This window comes from Hemitrygon akajei, chromosome 19 (assembly GCF_048418815.1).
Source record: "Hemitrygon akajei chromosome 19, sHemAka1.3, whole genome shotgun sequence".
NCBI classification, from domain to species: domain Eukaryota; kingdom Metazoa; phylum Chordata; class Chondrichthyes; order Myliobatiformes; family Dasyatidae; genus Hemitrygon; species Hemitrygon akajei.
The window spans coordinates 50,418,250-50,432,130 of NC_133142.1; the positions used below are offsets into that span (position 1 = coordinate 50,418,250).

A 13,881-nucleotide genomic window follows, 5' to 3' on the forward strand; every position below is an offset into this window, starting at 1 on the left:
TTTACAACTCCTCCCTCGGAGTGTCAGACACCCTGAGTCCTGGACTTATTTCCACTTGGCATGATTAACTTATTATTATTTAATTATTTATGGTTTCATATTGCTATATTTCTTCATTATTCTTGGTGCGGCTGTAATGAAACCCATTTCCCTCGGGATCAATAAAGTATGTCTGTCTGTCTGAATTGATAGCTTTGTTTCAAAGCTTATGGACAATATGAAGATGAGTGGAGGGGCAGGTAGTTTTGAGAAAGTTTAAAGGCTACAGAAGAACTTAGACAGATTAGGAGAATGGGCAAAGAAATGGCAAATGGAAGTGTTGGGAAGTGTATGGTCATGCACTTTGGTAGAAGAAATGAAAGGGTTGACTACTTTCTAAATGAAAATAAAATACAAAAAGCTGAGGTGCAAAGGGACTTAGAAGTCCTTGCACAGGATTTCCTAAAGGTTAATTTGCAGGTTGAGTCAGGAAGGCAAATGCAATGTCAGCATTCATTTCAAAAGGACTAGAATATAAAAGCAAGGATGTAATGTTGTGAATTTATAAAGCACTAGTGAGGTCTCACCTGGAGTATTATGAGCAGTTTTGGGCCCCTTAGTTTAGAAAGGATGTGTTGAAACTGGAGAAGGTTCAAAGGAGGTTCACAAGAATTATACCAGGATTGAACCTGGCTTATCAATTGAAGCAAGTTTGATGGCTCTGGGCCTGTACTCACTGGAATCCAGAATAATGATGGGTGACCTCATTGAACCCTATCGAATGGTGAAAGGCCTTGATAGAGTGGATATGGAGAGAATGTTTCCTGTGATGGGAGAGTCTAAGACCAGAGGACAGAGCCTCAGAATAGAGAAGTATCCTTTTAGAAGAGAGATGAGGAGGAATTTCTTTAGCCAGAAAGTGGTGAATCTGTGGAATTTGTTGCCACAGGCAGCTGTGAAGGCTAAGTCTTTATGTATATTTAAGGTAGTGGTTGATAGATTCTTGATTGGTCAGGACATGAAGGAATATGGGAAGGAGGTAGGAGACTGGGGTTGAGAGGAAAATTGGATCAGCCATAATGAAATGGCAGAGCAGACTTGACGGGCTAAATGGCCTAATTCTGTTCTTCTAGTATACTCTGTTCTTCTAGTATGATCTTATATTCCCTGATATTTTGCTAATGATTTTTAAGCCTCCTCTGTTCGAAGCAGGATAATTTCTAATTGTATAATTTGCTTCTAAGTAAACCCGGATACAGATTTTATTCTATTTAGTGGTCTTTTCACTCCTCTGAGATGTGATAAGTAACCCACATAAGCCTATAAGTAATTCGTGGTGATTCAGATTTATTTTTAATTTTGAGCTAATCTACCTTAAATGCCACAGATGGAGTTCTCAGGAGACTTGGTTCACTCATGGAAACTCAATCAAAATCACCAAGAACAAAATTATTTGCTCAGCAATATCTGGTTGCTTTCTTCTTTAATCAGCCAATTCATGAGTCATCCTTGTTCCAATAAAAATGTAAAAAATAAGTGCTGACCTTGGCATGGAAAGAGTGACTGAGCTGAATTATGGGCAGGATTCCTATCCAAATAAGTAATGGTATTTGGAATTTATTGTTAAATCATATGCTTCTTGTTCTATCAAAACAAAATGGAGATGTGCTTGATTTCTGTACAACTACAATGGTTGGATCACACAACGTAATGTCTGCCCATCAATTTTTGCAAAGATGGTACTGCAATCTATGCCGCTCAGTTTCTTTGATTAGACTGCTAAACTCCTTGCAGGGTTTGCTGGGTCAACACTGTGGTGCTGATCAGTACACCTAGAAGTATGTGACCACTGATAAAAATCATTTTCCATATTTCACAAGCGAATGAGATAACATTTCTCAGCTGTGCCTATTTTTGGGGTTGAGTATATTTTCATTTGCTCCCCAACCCAAATAATGTAGGTGAGAAACTCTCCTGGGATTTCCATGACTTAAGGGAAGCAAAGATTAAACCATTTGAAAAGGCCTGGTCACACTCAGCTAGATGCCTTTCACTATTAAAATGTCCAGTTAGACTAAAAAGTTCTAGCAGAGCTGAGTGCTTAATTGTGGTAACCAGCTGCTAATGTGGGTGATTTGGTGAATGACTGCATGGAAGGTGGCTCATCGGTTAGTAAATTATTTTGCAAATCCAGCCACCTTGCAACCAGAATTAAAGATAAATCCAAGCTGATGTGTGCTTGGACAATACAGCCTATTATATGCAAAATAAGTAAAATATGCTGAAGGCTAGGGTAGAGTTTGATTTGGTTTGTAACCTGCACTCTCAAACTTAATGTGAAATAACGTAGTCATAAAATTTAATTAGAGCTCAATTGATCCATGTCTATGTTTGTACCCTTTATGAAACTCACGCCAGTACTCCATCTGATCCTGAATGGATCGTCTTTGTCATTTATTTTGACACTGCTGAATTTCAACATAGTAACCACTTCAAAAGGTGACTGTATGTCAAATTTATATTGTCACTTCAAATATTTGTTTTACCCCTTGTTTTGTCCAGACTGTAAAAAGTTGTAACAGGCATCAGCAAACTTCTCATCTGTTATGTGACTTGTATGTGGATGTGATATTTGACAGGAGCTTAATTATGTTCTTGCATAGTAATCTGAAATTGATATTGTACAGAACAGATGGTTCATATTGCTTCTCTCTCTGATGTTGCCTAATCAGAAAACAGGAACAGGGCTATGGGGAAAGTGCGTAGGTATGTTCAATCTCTCTAAAAAGGATAGGCCTGTGTTAGTTCATATCTTTCCATGCAGTTTATATATGTACTTTGTAAAGATCACTGATTAATTAAGTAATACTGGCTTCTGAAATAATCACTTTTGCACAGACAATATTTTGTTTTATAGTTCAGAACATTTAATTTAATACATTGTGGAAATTTGAATTTCCAACATAAAATGATTTATATGGTCAATTTGCTTGTCATGTTTTGATAATTGTAGCTCCAGGGTATTTAAAAATATCATCCATGGTTACAGTCATTGTGCCTTATCTAATCATAATATAATGTAATGAAAGTGAAACTGCTTGTGTAGTACTAAATTAAAGATCATATCTCTTTCATCAGAAAAATAAGCCTAAGCAGAATAGCTGGGATTCGGATTCATGTTTTTGAAATTTCTTTCCTGCTCACTAAAGTTTCTGCCCGCTTCATGAAGGTACTACTGTAGCAGGGGAGGGATTTCTTGGTATTAGATAGACTTCTAAGACACTGGAACTTTCCTCATATCATTTTGAGGACAGTTTTGAGCTAATCAATGGTATTTGAATTTGCCAGCATTATTGGCTAGAAATGGTTGGTGTGTAGATCGAAATATGTTAGAGAATGGTAAACACAGTTTCTGCAAATGCTGGAAATCCAGAGCAACAAACACAAAATACTGCCGGAACTCGGCAAATCAGGCAGCACCAAAAGAGAGAAATAAACAGTCAACATTCAGGCTCAGACCCTTCATCAGGACTCATGATCCTGATGAAGCGTCTCAGTCTGAAATGTTAAAAGTAAGTAATTCGGCAGCAGAAGCAAAGTAATCTAGATATCCAGGTGAGCAAATCATTAAAAGTAGCCTCATAAGTCAGTAGTTGGAGCTAGAAGTATGAACAAAGCATTGAGATTTTATTTTTAAAGGAATTTGTAAGTTGTTAAGTTATAACATTTATAAAAGCAGATCAGGGTTCAGTTATGGACAGTTCTGGTTTTTATAGTTAATAAGAGAAGAGTAATGCTGGATAATGTGCAAAATAAAGATTTATAAGTAGGTCCCAAACAAAGATTATAAGTTAAGAAATATTAAACTGGTTGGAGATTTTTTTCTGTAAGCTAAGAGTCCTATAGATAACATTACTTTGTATTATGCGATTAAATTGGATCGGTAGTAAGTGAAAAGAAAAGTCCTACTTGTGGGATAATCTGAATCTTTGAGCTATAAATACTGTACCTCTATCTAACTTTCTATAAAACTGAATAGAGAAAAGAGTAAACATTCCTTGTTTAGAATAGTTAGAGTGTAGAACCCGCTGCCATGTCATTCTTGACATGACTTAGTTTAGATATTCACATGGAGAGAAGAGGGATAAGATAAATATGGTGATGATATGGTAGATTAAAAAGGTAAAGTGTTCTCTTCAGGAAAACTTTCTTATGAGCAATTCTGACTCAAAGCGATCAAGTGAATAAGGTGCATCAAGCAGCTAAAGTTTAGCTTCACAAAAATTATGATATGAACGAGCTTATTGGTGGAGCAAAACACAATCTAGAGTCCAAAAAATAATTGGAGTGGCAGTTTCATTGGATTAAAAATTAATGTGGGCAAAGTAAATTGGTAACAGCAATTGGCAGATATTCAGGCAATGAAACAATCTTTAAAAAGAAACTGTTTGTATACTGTCTAATTACCTTCCTACATGGAAAAACATAAAACAACAAAAAACTAAAATACCTCGTCTGAGGATGAGAATAAAATGAAGAGGCAAAAGCAGGTATATAGTTGATATTTGGTGGATAATATGTGAAGACCAACTTCTGGTTTAAGATGGCACTAACGAAGATGTGTGACAGCTTACTGGTAAATCATAAGGCAAGAGAATTGACTAAAAGCATTGCTTATAACGTCTTTCATGAAACAAATTGTGGCAAACTACTACCGCAGACAGTGAGGAGGCAGGTGGAGGCAAGTTTGATTTGGTGATGAAACATTCTGGGGCATTGCGGGGCACAATGTGTTCGAGCTGTCAGGTTCATAGATGGAGTTCATTTTGCTACCATAGATGGAGTGAGGAATTTGGAGAGGAGTTGATGTGGAAGATTTTCAATGCCTATCCACCTAACTCAGGTGTGAGGTTGGATCGCTCTGAGGTCGAGCTGATTTGGTGAGATTGAGAGTGGCTTCGGGCAGAGCATCCCAGGGATATCAGGGTGCCTGGATCTGAGTCCTAGAATGTGGCACTGCTTGGTGCTTGGACAATTTAAATACCGTGCCAGATAGATTGGAAGCCCAAGTGTCAGTTGTGGAAGCGAGGGTCGGGCTGATTTCTCTCAGTCTCCCACGAATGTTTATTCCTTTCTCTGCAGCTGTGAACTGATCTGGCTACTGTGTGCTTCTGCTCCACTGGTGTGAAAACTGGGGACCGGAGTTTGGCTTGGGCCTATTCTGACTGCTCAGGGAGCTGTTCTGGGACTCCTGGTTTGGGATGTTGTTAGCTTGCTTCTCTTTTTTGCACAAAGTTATTTTCTCTTTCGTTCTCTGCTCAGTGGTTTTCAGTCTTTTCAAATTTCTTGCTTTGTGGCTGCCTATAAGCAGACTTATAATTTATAAGTTCTTTGATAATAAATGTGCTTTGAATCTTTGATAATGTAAGTGACAAGTGGAGTCAATATTAGAAAGACAGACTGATCTCAAAAGCACGTACTCACCCACACAGGTCTTCATAAAATTGGTGATGACTGTGGCTTATTCAATTGGATATATAGATGGATCCTTGACTATGGTCCAGTCCACCAATTCAAAGCAGTTCTGTAAGCATTCTTCTATCTCCCTTGACTATTGCTTCGCATCCCCCACCAGTGGTTCCGTGGTCCTCAGTCTCTGATTGTATGTCAGGGATAGGACAGTCAGGTGATCAAATACGCCAATGTGATTGCAGGTGACATTGACTTCCTGTTGCACAAAATATACATTTGTGTTTGAGGAATGTATACCACAATCCCATCCTTTTTCCTGTTAAACAGCACAGTAATAAAGTAAACGAAAGTCATTTTTTATCCTGTAGGATAGTTTAGGACCTTAACTAGTGTATTTTGAGGATGTAATCCTGTCATTCCATTGGTTTTCTCTGCAAAATTATATACCGGGACCTAATTTCATATATTGTAGCACTGAGGAGATAAACTAGATTTTGAGGCTTCCCTTTTGCTCATAGTGAAGTTATAAACCCAGACTGCAAATCCGCATGTACAATCTTACTACAACGCAATATATCGAGCAAATGTCCTTCCATGAAAGGTCTCAATTTTAACATCCGATCTAGACTGTTCAGAGAGTGATGGAGATTCTACAATTGACCTTGTGTTCCCTGGTTATAGAGATGTTGATATAAGTAATAACACGGGCTGCTTCTACTTCCACCATACCACCACTAAAACTCTTTACTCATGCCTGTGTCATCTCTCAGTTCAAACAATTCAATATCTTTCTGGACCGGCTCCTGTCATTCATCTAGCAGAAACCTTAGTTGACTCAATTTTTAAACAAGATTCTACAGATGCTAGAAATCCAGAGCAACACACACAAAGTGCTGGGGGAAATCAGCAGGTCAGGCAGCACATACGGAAATGAATGAACAGTTGACATTTTGGGCAGAGACCCTTCTGTTTATTCCGTCATCTTGTCATTCCTTTACTCTCTTAAAGAAGGGTCTCAGCCCGAAATGTTGACTGTTTAATCATTTCCAAAGATGCTGCCTGACCTTTTGAGTTCCTCCAGCATTTTGTGTGAGTTGATTGAAATTTGTTTGGACCCAGCCATGCATCATGTTCTTAATAACCAATGTTGGGTTCTATTCCCTAAGCATCTTGAATTAAAAATTACTTTTGCGTTTATATTCTTCTATAGCAACAACCTCTTCTATTCCACCCTCCTGATAGCTTTGCTCTGAGATTAGCTCCTACGTTTCCTCTGAAGAACTTGGACATTTTTTCCAAACTATAACCTTCAGACAGGGCTTTTGACAGGAATGCGGCTAATGAATGTAATCTGCCCAGTGGGTGTGCACCTATTGAATCGTTTTACAATATACCCTGAGAAAAATTTGTTTCCCCGTAGCTGTATACAGCAATGTGATACCATATTTGTGTTATTGCTTTCAGTGTAAAATGCTTTCTTTGCCTCTTGAGATTAATTCCAGGTGATGAACATAAATAAACAAAGCTCTCAATGTCTGCTTATAACTGTATATCACTTTAAATCTCTGATAAACAGGACTTGTTCCAGAGAAGGTAGAATTTACAAAGTTTCATGAATATATGAAATGGGAATGAATTGGTTACAGTGCCTATATAAAGTGTTCACCCCCTTGGAAGTTTTCATGTTTTACTGTTTTATAACATTGAATTACAGTGGATTGAATTTGGCTTTTTTGACACTGATCAACAGAAAAAGACTCGTGTCAAAGTAAAGACAAATCTGTACAAAGTGATCTAAATTAATATTAAAAAATGGTTGCATAAATATTCACCCCCTTTAATATGACACACCAAGTCATCACTGGTGCAGCCAATTAGTTTTAGGTGTCACGAGTCTCAAGATGGCGCTCATGGAGTAAACCACTTCTAGGCTTTGCTCCAAACCTTTTACGTCTTTTTAACCTACAAACACCCCTTAAAGGATCTTCTTATACTTATTCTAAAGGGGTCTAAACATACAGAATTTTTCTTTTTAACTATTTGAATTATTCTCAACTTGCTGAAATGTCTAGAGCAAAAGAATCGAAACAGACGAAAGAACCGATAAGTTTAGAAACAATTGTGAAGCTTATAGAAGACAAATTTGAAGAACTGGAGAGAAAAATAACCGTAAAGCTTTTTCGGTTTGATGAGCGTTTGAAACTGGTTGAAGAAAAGCTCCAGACACTTTCACTGGAATCACAAAAACAACAAGCAAGTATTTTGGCTCTTGAAGAAGCCGCTCGCAAGAAAGATCGTATAATTGAAAAAATACAAGAAGAGCAAACTTTGACTTCTCAACAGATGGATCGTTATAAAGTTAAAATTACTGATTTGGAAAATCGCTCTCGAAGACAAAATCTTCGATTAATTGGGATTCTGGAAAAATTTGAGAGCGGTGATCTTACCGTTTTCTTCTCTAAATTTCTAATGGATGTCTTGGGTCCAGAGGTACTGGACTCTCTCCCGGTAATCGATCGGGCACACCGTGTCTCCCGTTTTCGGTCTGATTCAAGTTTGAAATCACGACATGTAATTCTCCGGATCTACCAAACTTAAGATTTTACTATTGGGCAGTTAATATACGGTATTTAATATTCTGGACACAAGAATCGACTACAGCTGCTTGCCCACAATGGGTAAATTTGGAATGTAAATCTGTGCAAGATTTTTCACTGATCTCAATCTTAGGATCTTCACTTCCTTTTTCGTTATTCAAAATGAATAAACAGATAACTAATCCCATAGTCAAGTATACATTACGAATTTGGTTTCAATTTCATAAATTTTTTGGCTTGAATAAGTTTATGCTGTCATGTCCTATAATATCTAACTACTTCTTTCGGCCTTCATCTATAGATCAAGCTTTTCTTTTATGGAAAACAAAAGGTATAACATGTTTTCGTGATCTGTTTTTGGATGATAACATTATGTCCTTTGAACAGCTATCTAATAAATATAATTTACCTAAAACCCATTTTTTTAGATATTTGCAAGTCAGAAATTTTCTGTATAATGAATTAAAGTCTTTTTCAAAAGAATGTCCATTGGACATTACAGAAAGAATTTTAGCCCTCAATCCTTGTCAAAAGGGTTTAGTAGCTATCATTTATAATATGATTATGAGTGTACAGCCAGATGTATCAGAAAAAATTAAGAAGGAATGGCAAGAAGAATTGCATTGTCCTATATCTACTGAGCAATGGGAAAATTTTTTATCATTGGTAAATTCGTCCTCTATTTGTGCTAAACATGCCCTAATACAATTTAAGGTTGTACATAGAGCTCACATGTCTAAAGATAAACTTGCTCGATTTTATTCTTATGTTAATTCAACCTGTGACAGATGTCATTCTGATGTTGCTTCATTGACTCATATGCTTTGGTCTTGTCCTTGTTTACAAAATTATTGGAAAGATATTTTTAATATTATTTCAAGAGTTTTAAATATCAATTTCCAACCGCATCCTTTTACTGCAATTTTTGGTTTACCAATGACAGACAATAATCGTCTATCCGCTTCATCTCAACGAATGATTACGTTTGTTACATTAATTGCTAGAAGATCTATTTTACTGAATTGGAAAGAAATTAACCCTCCAACTGTATTTCAGTGGTTTTCTCAAACTATTTCTTGTTTGAGTTTAGAAAAAATTAGAAGCGTGGTTTTTGATTCTTCAGTTAAATTTGAGGAAACTTGGAGACCATTTATTCAACATTTTCATATGAGTTAAATGGTCTGATCCTAAACCTTTCTGTTATTATCCTTAATTATTTGTATGGAGGTTTGGAGTTATCGGCACTACTGTATGTATTTAACATTATGCAATTGCCCATGTTGGTTAGTTTTTTTTTAAGTTTTCTTTTAGATTTTTTGGGTTTTTTTTTTCTCTTTTTCGATTCTTCTACATTAATACTATGAGTTTGGGAGACCTTATATATTGATTATTACATATCTGATTGTCTATTTAAACTATTAATTATGTACTCTCAAACGTTTTGTATTCATATTTCACTTATGTTTTTCTTAAAATTAATAAAAAGATTTAAAAAGAAAGAAAAGGAGTCACATGATTAGTTAAATGGAGATCAGTTTTTGGAGACCTGTGTGTAGTCAAGGTGTTTCAATTGATTGTAGTAAAAATACACCTGTATCTGGAAGGTCTTACTGCTAGTGAGTCTGTATCTTGGCAAAAACTACACCATGAAGACAAAAAAACACTCCAAGCAACTCCACAAAAATGTTATTGAAAAGCTCAGTCAAGAGACAGATACAGGAAAATTTCCAAGTCACTGAATATCCCTTAGAGCACAGTTAAATCAATCATCAGGAAATGGAAGGAATATGACACAGCTGTAAATCTGCCCAAAGCAGGCTGTCCTAAAAAACAGAGTGACCATGAAGGGGATTAGTGAGGGTGGCCAGCTAAAGACCCATGACAGCTCTGCAGGAGTTACAAGCTTCAGTGGTTGAGAAGGGACAGACTGCCAATACAACTACTGTTGCCCAGGTGCTTCACCAATCACAGCTTTCTAGAAGGTGGTAAAGTGAAAGCCACCAGCTGAAAACACATGAAATCTCAGCTAGAGTTTGCCAGAAGGCATGAGGAAGACTGAAGTCAGCTGGAAGAAGGTTCAATGGTCTGATGAAACCAAAATTGAACTTTTTGGCCATCAGACTAAACACTATGTTTGGTGTAGGCCAAACAACGCATATCATCAAAAACGTACCATCCCTACCATGAAGCATAGTGGTGGTTGCATCATGCTGTGGGGATGCTTCACTATAGCAGGCTCTGGAAGACTTGTGAAGGTCTTTACACTTCGTGTGCTGAAGAATTACAATAAAAAATCTTGCATCTTCTGTGAAAATTCAATAACTTCTGCTAGCTTCTGATTTCAATGAAGGTAGTCTTTGTTCTTTGTTGCCTTACTCGTTTCAGAAAAATAAATCTCTAGCTAATAGTCGCATTGAGTTCAATCCTTTTCTACCACAGAATGACACCATTTAAAATTATAATCAAAACTCTGTGACTGTTCATATTACAGTCTTTTCGAAATTTGATCTAAGTTCATTGGCATCACATCACACTTAGCTAATGCATCTTGAGAGAAAGAGTTGCAGACATAGATTTAATCAGTTTTGTAAGATGCTGTCAACTTTAATTAAGATACGATTTTCTTTTGGGAATTGAGAAATTTATACTCCATAGTTCATTCTTTAAAGTTATGAAGCAAAATTGAAAACCATTTTTTGATATTTATAACAAGCATTGAAAACATTGAAAAATACCGTGAAATATGCCGTTTGCATCAATGACCAGACTGTGCTGGGGATAAGAGCATGTGTGAGAAAATATAACAGTACTGTAATATAAATTGCCTGCACATTCTGGCAAATATAAACTGGCAAAATTCTCAGAATGGCTACAGCAAGAAGGAACCTATTTGGTCCATTGTGCTCATACTATCTGTTTGTAAGAGTAGTTTAACTAGTCTCTCTCCTCTTTCATTTCTGATACATACCCAGCTCCCTTTTAAAAAGTGCAACTGATTCTACTTCTAGTTTCCCTGGCAATGCATTACAGACCCTAAACCATTTACTGTGTAAAATTATTTTTTTCTTTTCTTTTACCAATAGCTTTAACTCTGTGTTTCTGGCTCTTCAGCCCCTGCACCAATGGGAGCAGTTTCTCTAAATCTGCTTTGACATCTTTCATGATTTTAAACATTCCTGTTGGTTCTCCTCTGAGCTTCCATGTTCCAAGGTGAATATGTTTTTTAGTCCATTCGCATAATTGAAGTCTTAACAACTCAAAATCATTCTGGTAAATTTCTTTTGCACCTTCAGTAAGGCCTTCACAACTTTCCTAACACGTGATGCCTAAACTGTGAGCAATGTTCTAGTTACCATCAACTAGTGTTTTATAGGTACATGTATTTCATGCTTCTATTTATGCCTAGATCCCATAGCTTTTTATAATCACTTTCTCAAATTTCCCTGTGTACAATGCTCCTTTGGTTGACATCTTCTGGATAGACCATGTGTAACCAGAGAGCCGTGCCTGTCACGTGACAGCACTGCCCTCACCTGGTCGGAGGTCACACTACCTGCCAGTCAATATTTCGCCCCTCCCAACTAATCAATGCACACTTAACCATTGGCCAGAATGCTGAAACTCCATTGCTCTTTATTCAAATCTGTATTCATTAATTTCCAGCTGTGAGGATGCATAGAGACATGATACAACATTGGACCCACCTTTAACAGTGCAAGAATTTCCTCAGTTCCACTCTGAAATGTTGGCCTAGATTTTGGGCTCAAAAGTTTGCTGTGTGTCTTGAACTCTCAGCTTTTAACTTAGGCCAGAGTGCTGCCAACTAGACCTTGGTAACTGAAACAACACACAAAATGCTGGTGGAACACAGCAGACCAGGCAGCATCTATAAGGAGAAGCACTGTCGACGTTTCGGGCCGAGACCCTTCGTCAGGAACCCAATGGCTTTTAATTTTAGAAAGTAATCAATTGAGGTTCTGTTCATTAGTTGGAAAATCACTATTTGAAGGATTAAGGAAAGGCAAGGTTATGTTAAACACTCCAAACCTTCTATCCATATTTCAAAAGATTAGCAATATTTTGAGCAGTAGCTCAATGCCTCCAAGCTCTGATCGAAATGAGTCTGTGGCTAGCATGAGAGGATGAATCCCAATTGATCTATGACTATCATTTCTGTGATGCGCTTCCTCATCACATGAAGTGCTGTTCTTGTTTAGAAAGTAAAACACTGTCAAGTCCTTCTGGAAATATTCACATGTAATTTTGAGTTTGACTATACAGAATAGTGCTCAATTAGATTCTGTGTTTCAATTCAATCCATTTATTCTGTTTCTGCAGCTCTGACTCTGATATTTGCAGAGATCCTGAATATTCCCAGGAGCCTGAAGAATCAACAGATATGTGAGTACACTGTTTCAGCTTTTCATGGAGGGAATTGCTTTTCATTTTTAAGTTCCATCCCTTAATTTTTCTATGGACTAATGAGTGAATGTTCTTTACATTAAACGTATTTGAAGTAGACAGGCAGGTAACTACTTACGAAAAACTTGATTTCATTGGCAATCATTCTGGTTCTTCAGCTGTGTAGTATCATGCTGCTGAACTTTATGAAGATAGGTTTAAAAGGGGGTTACAGATGAGGATTCACAATGCAGTAATTATAGATTGTTACATACCCCGTAACTGGGTCACTTACCAGCAAAGATAGAGTGGTCCGTTGAAGTCTGATGGTACTATTTTTAAAAGTATTTATTGATAAAGAGGCACAAAAATAAGATTAACGCAAACATACAGATAATAGACGTAGTCAGTACTAAATCTAAAAGCGCGGATATAATAATGATCAATAAGAAATAGCTCTATCGTTGTCTAGGATGGAAATATGTCCGATGGAAATATAAAAGTCACTCAGTTCATGCAGGCTTCTGCCTTTGGGGACCGCTGGGTTTGCAATTGTTGGAGAGAGAGAGATTTTTTTGAGAAAGAAACTTGCCCGGGTCTTTTATGAGGCCAATCCGTTGAGTCGGGGGAGTTGGTTCCTCGTTGTTAGTTCAAAAATCGTTTTCCATGGTACCAGCCACCGGCTCCCAGGCAAGGGAACCGAACGCACGTGGCTTCCTTCAAATGGCTTCCAGCTATTACGGGATCGCTAGCGTTTCTTCTGGTGCATCTGAGGGGCCGTCCCTACAGCCCCTCTTTTTATCCTGACTTGCAGGGTAGTAGATGTCAATCAGGTTGGGGGTGATGCAATCTCTCTCTCAACCAGCCCACTTTGCCCGAGGGCTTGCACGTAGCATAGTCCCCAATCCACAAATGTGTCTCCAAGAGACAATGGCCAATGTCGCGTTACTTTGCATCGCTGGGGAATGAGGCATTCTGCACGTCTCTCTCCCATTTCCTGGGTCCTCTGACCCAACCCACTAGTGCTCTTGCGATTCTCACAAAGGTGGGGGCTGCGGGCATAACAAGATGCAGATCTTGTTTAATTTAAAACATAAAAATAGAACAGCACAGGAACAGGCCTTTCGTCTCACCTTATTATGCCAAATTAATTACGTTAATAATCAAACGCCCAATTACACTAATGCCTTCTGCCTACACAATCCACATATCCTATCCCTCACATTCAAATGCCGATCTAAGAGCTTCTTTTCTTGAGCACCCATATTGCATTTGTCACCATCACCACAAAGTTCGGTGTGGGGGGGGGGGGATCTCGCCCTTCACATCTCCTTTGAATTTACCCACACTCACCTTAAACTCATGCCCTCTGGTATTAGATATTTGAACCCTGGGGAAAAGGTACTGGTTGTCTATTTCCATTTATGCCTCT

The 13,881-nt window shown here is 37.7% G+C and overlaps 1 protein-coding gene across 2 annotated transcripts in view; it reads left to right on the forward strand.

Annotated features, from left to right (window-relative positions):
- The window catches only part of rad18 (RAD18 E3 ubiquitin protein ligase), a 238,750-nt gene that overhangs the window by 187,647 nt on the left and 37,222 nt on the right, over positions 1-13,881 (forward strand). For both annotated transcript variants that reach the window (XM_073072485.1, XM_073072486.1), the window contains one exon: positions 12,387-12,449. In XM_073072485.1, the coding sequence (XP_072928586.1) occupies positions 12,387-12,449 (63 nt within the window). The remainder of the gene's footprint in view (positions 1-12,386; positions 12,450-13,881) is intronic.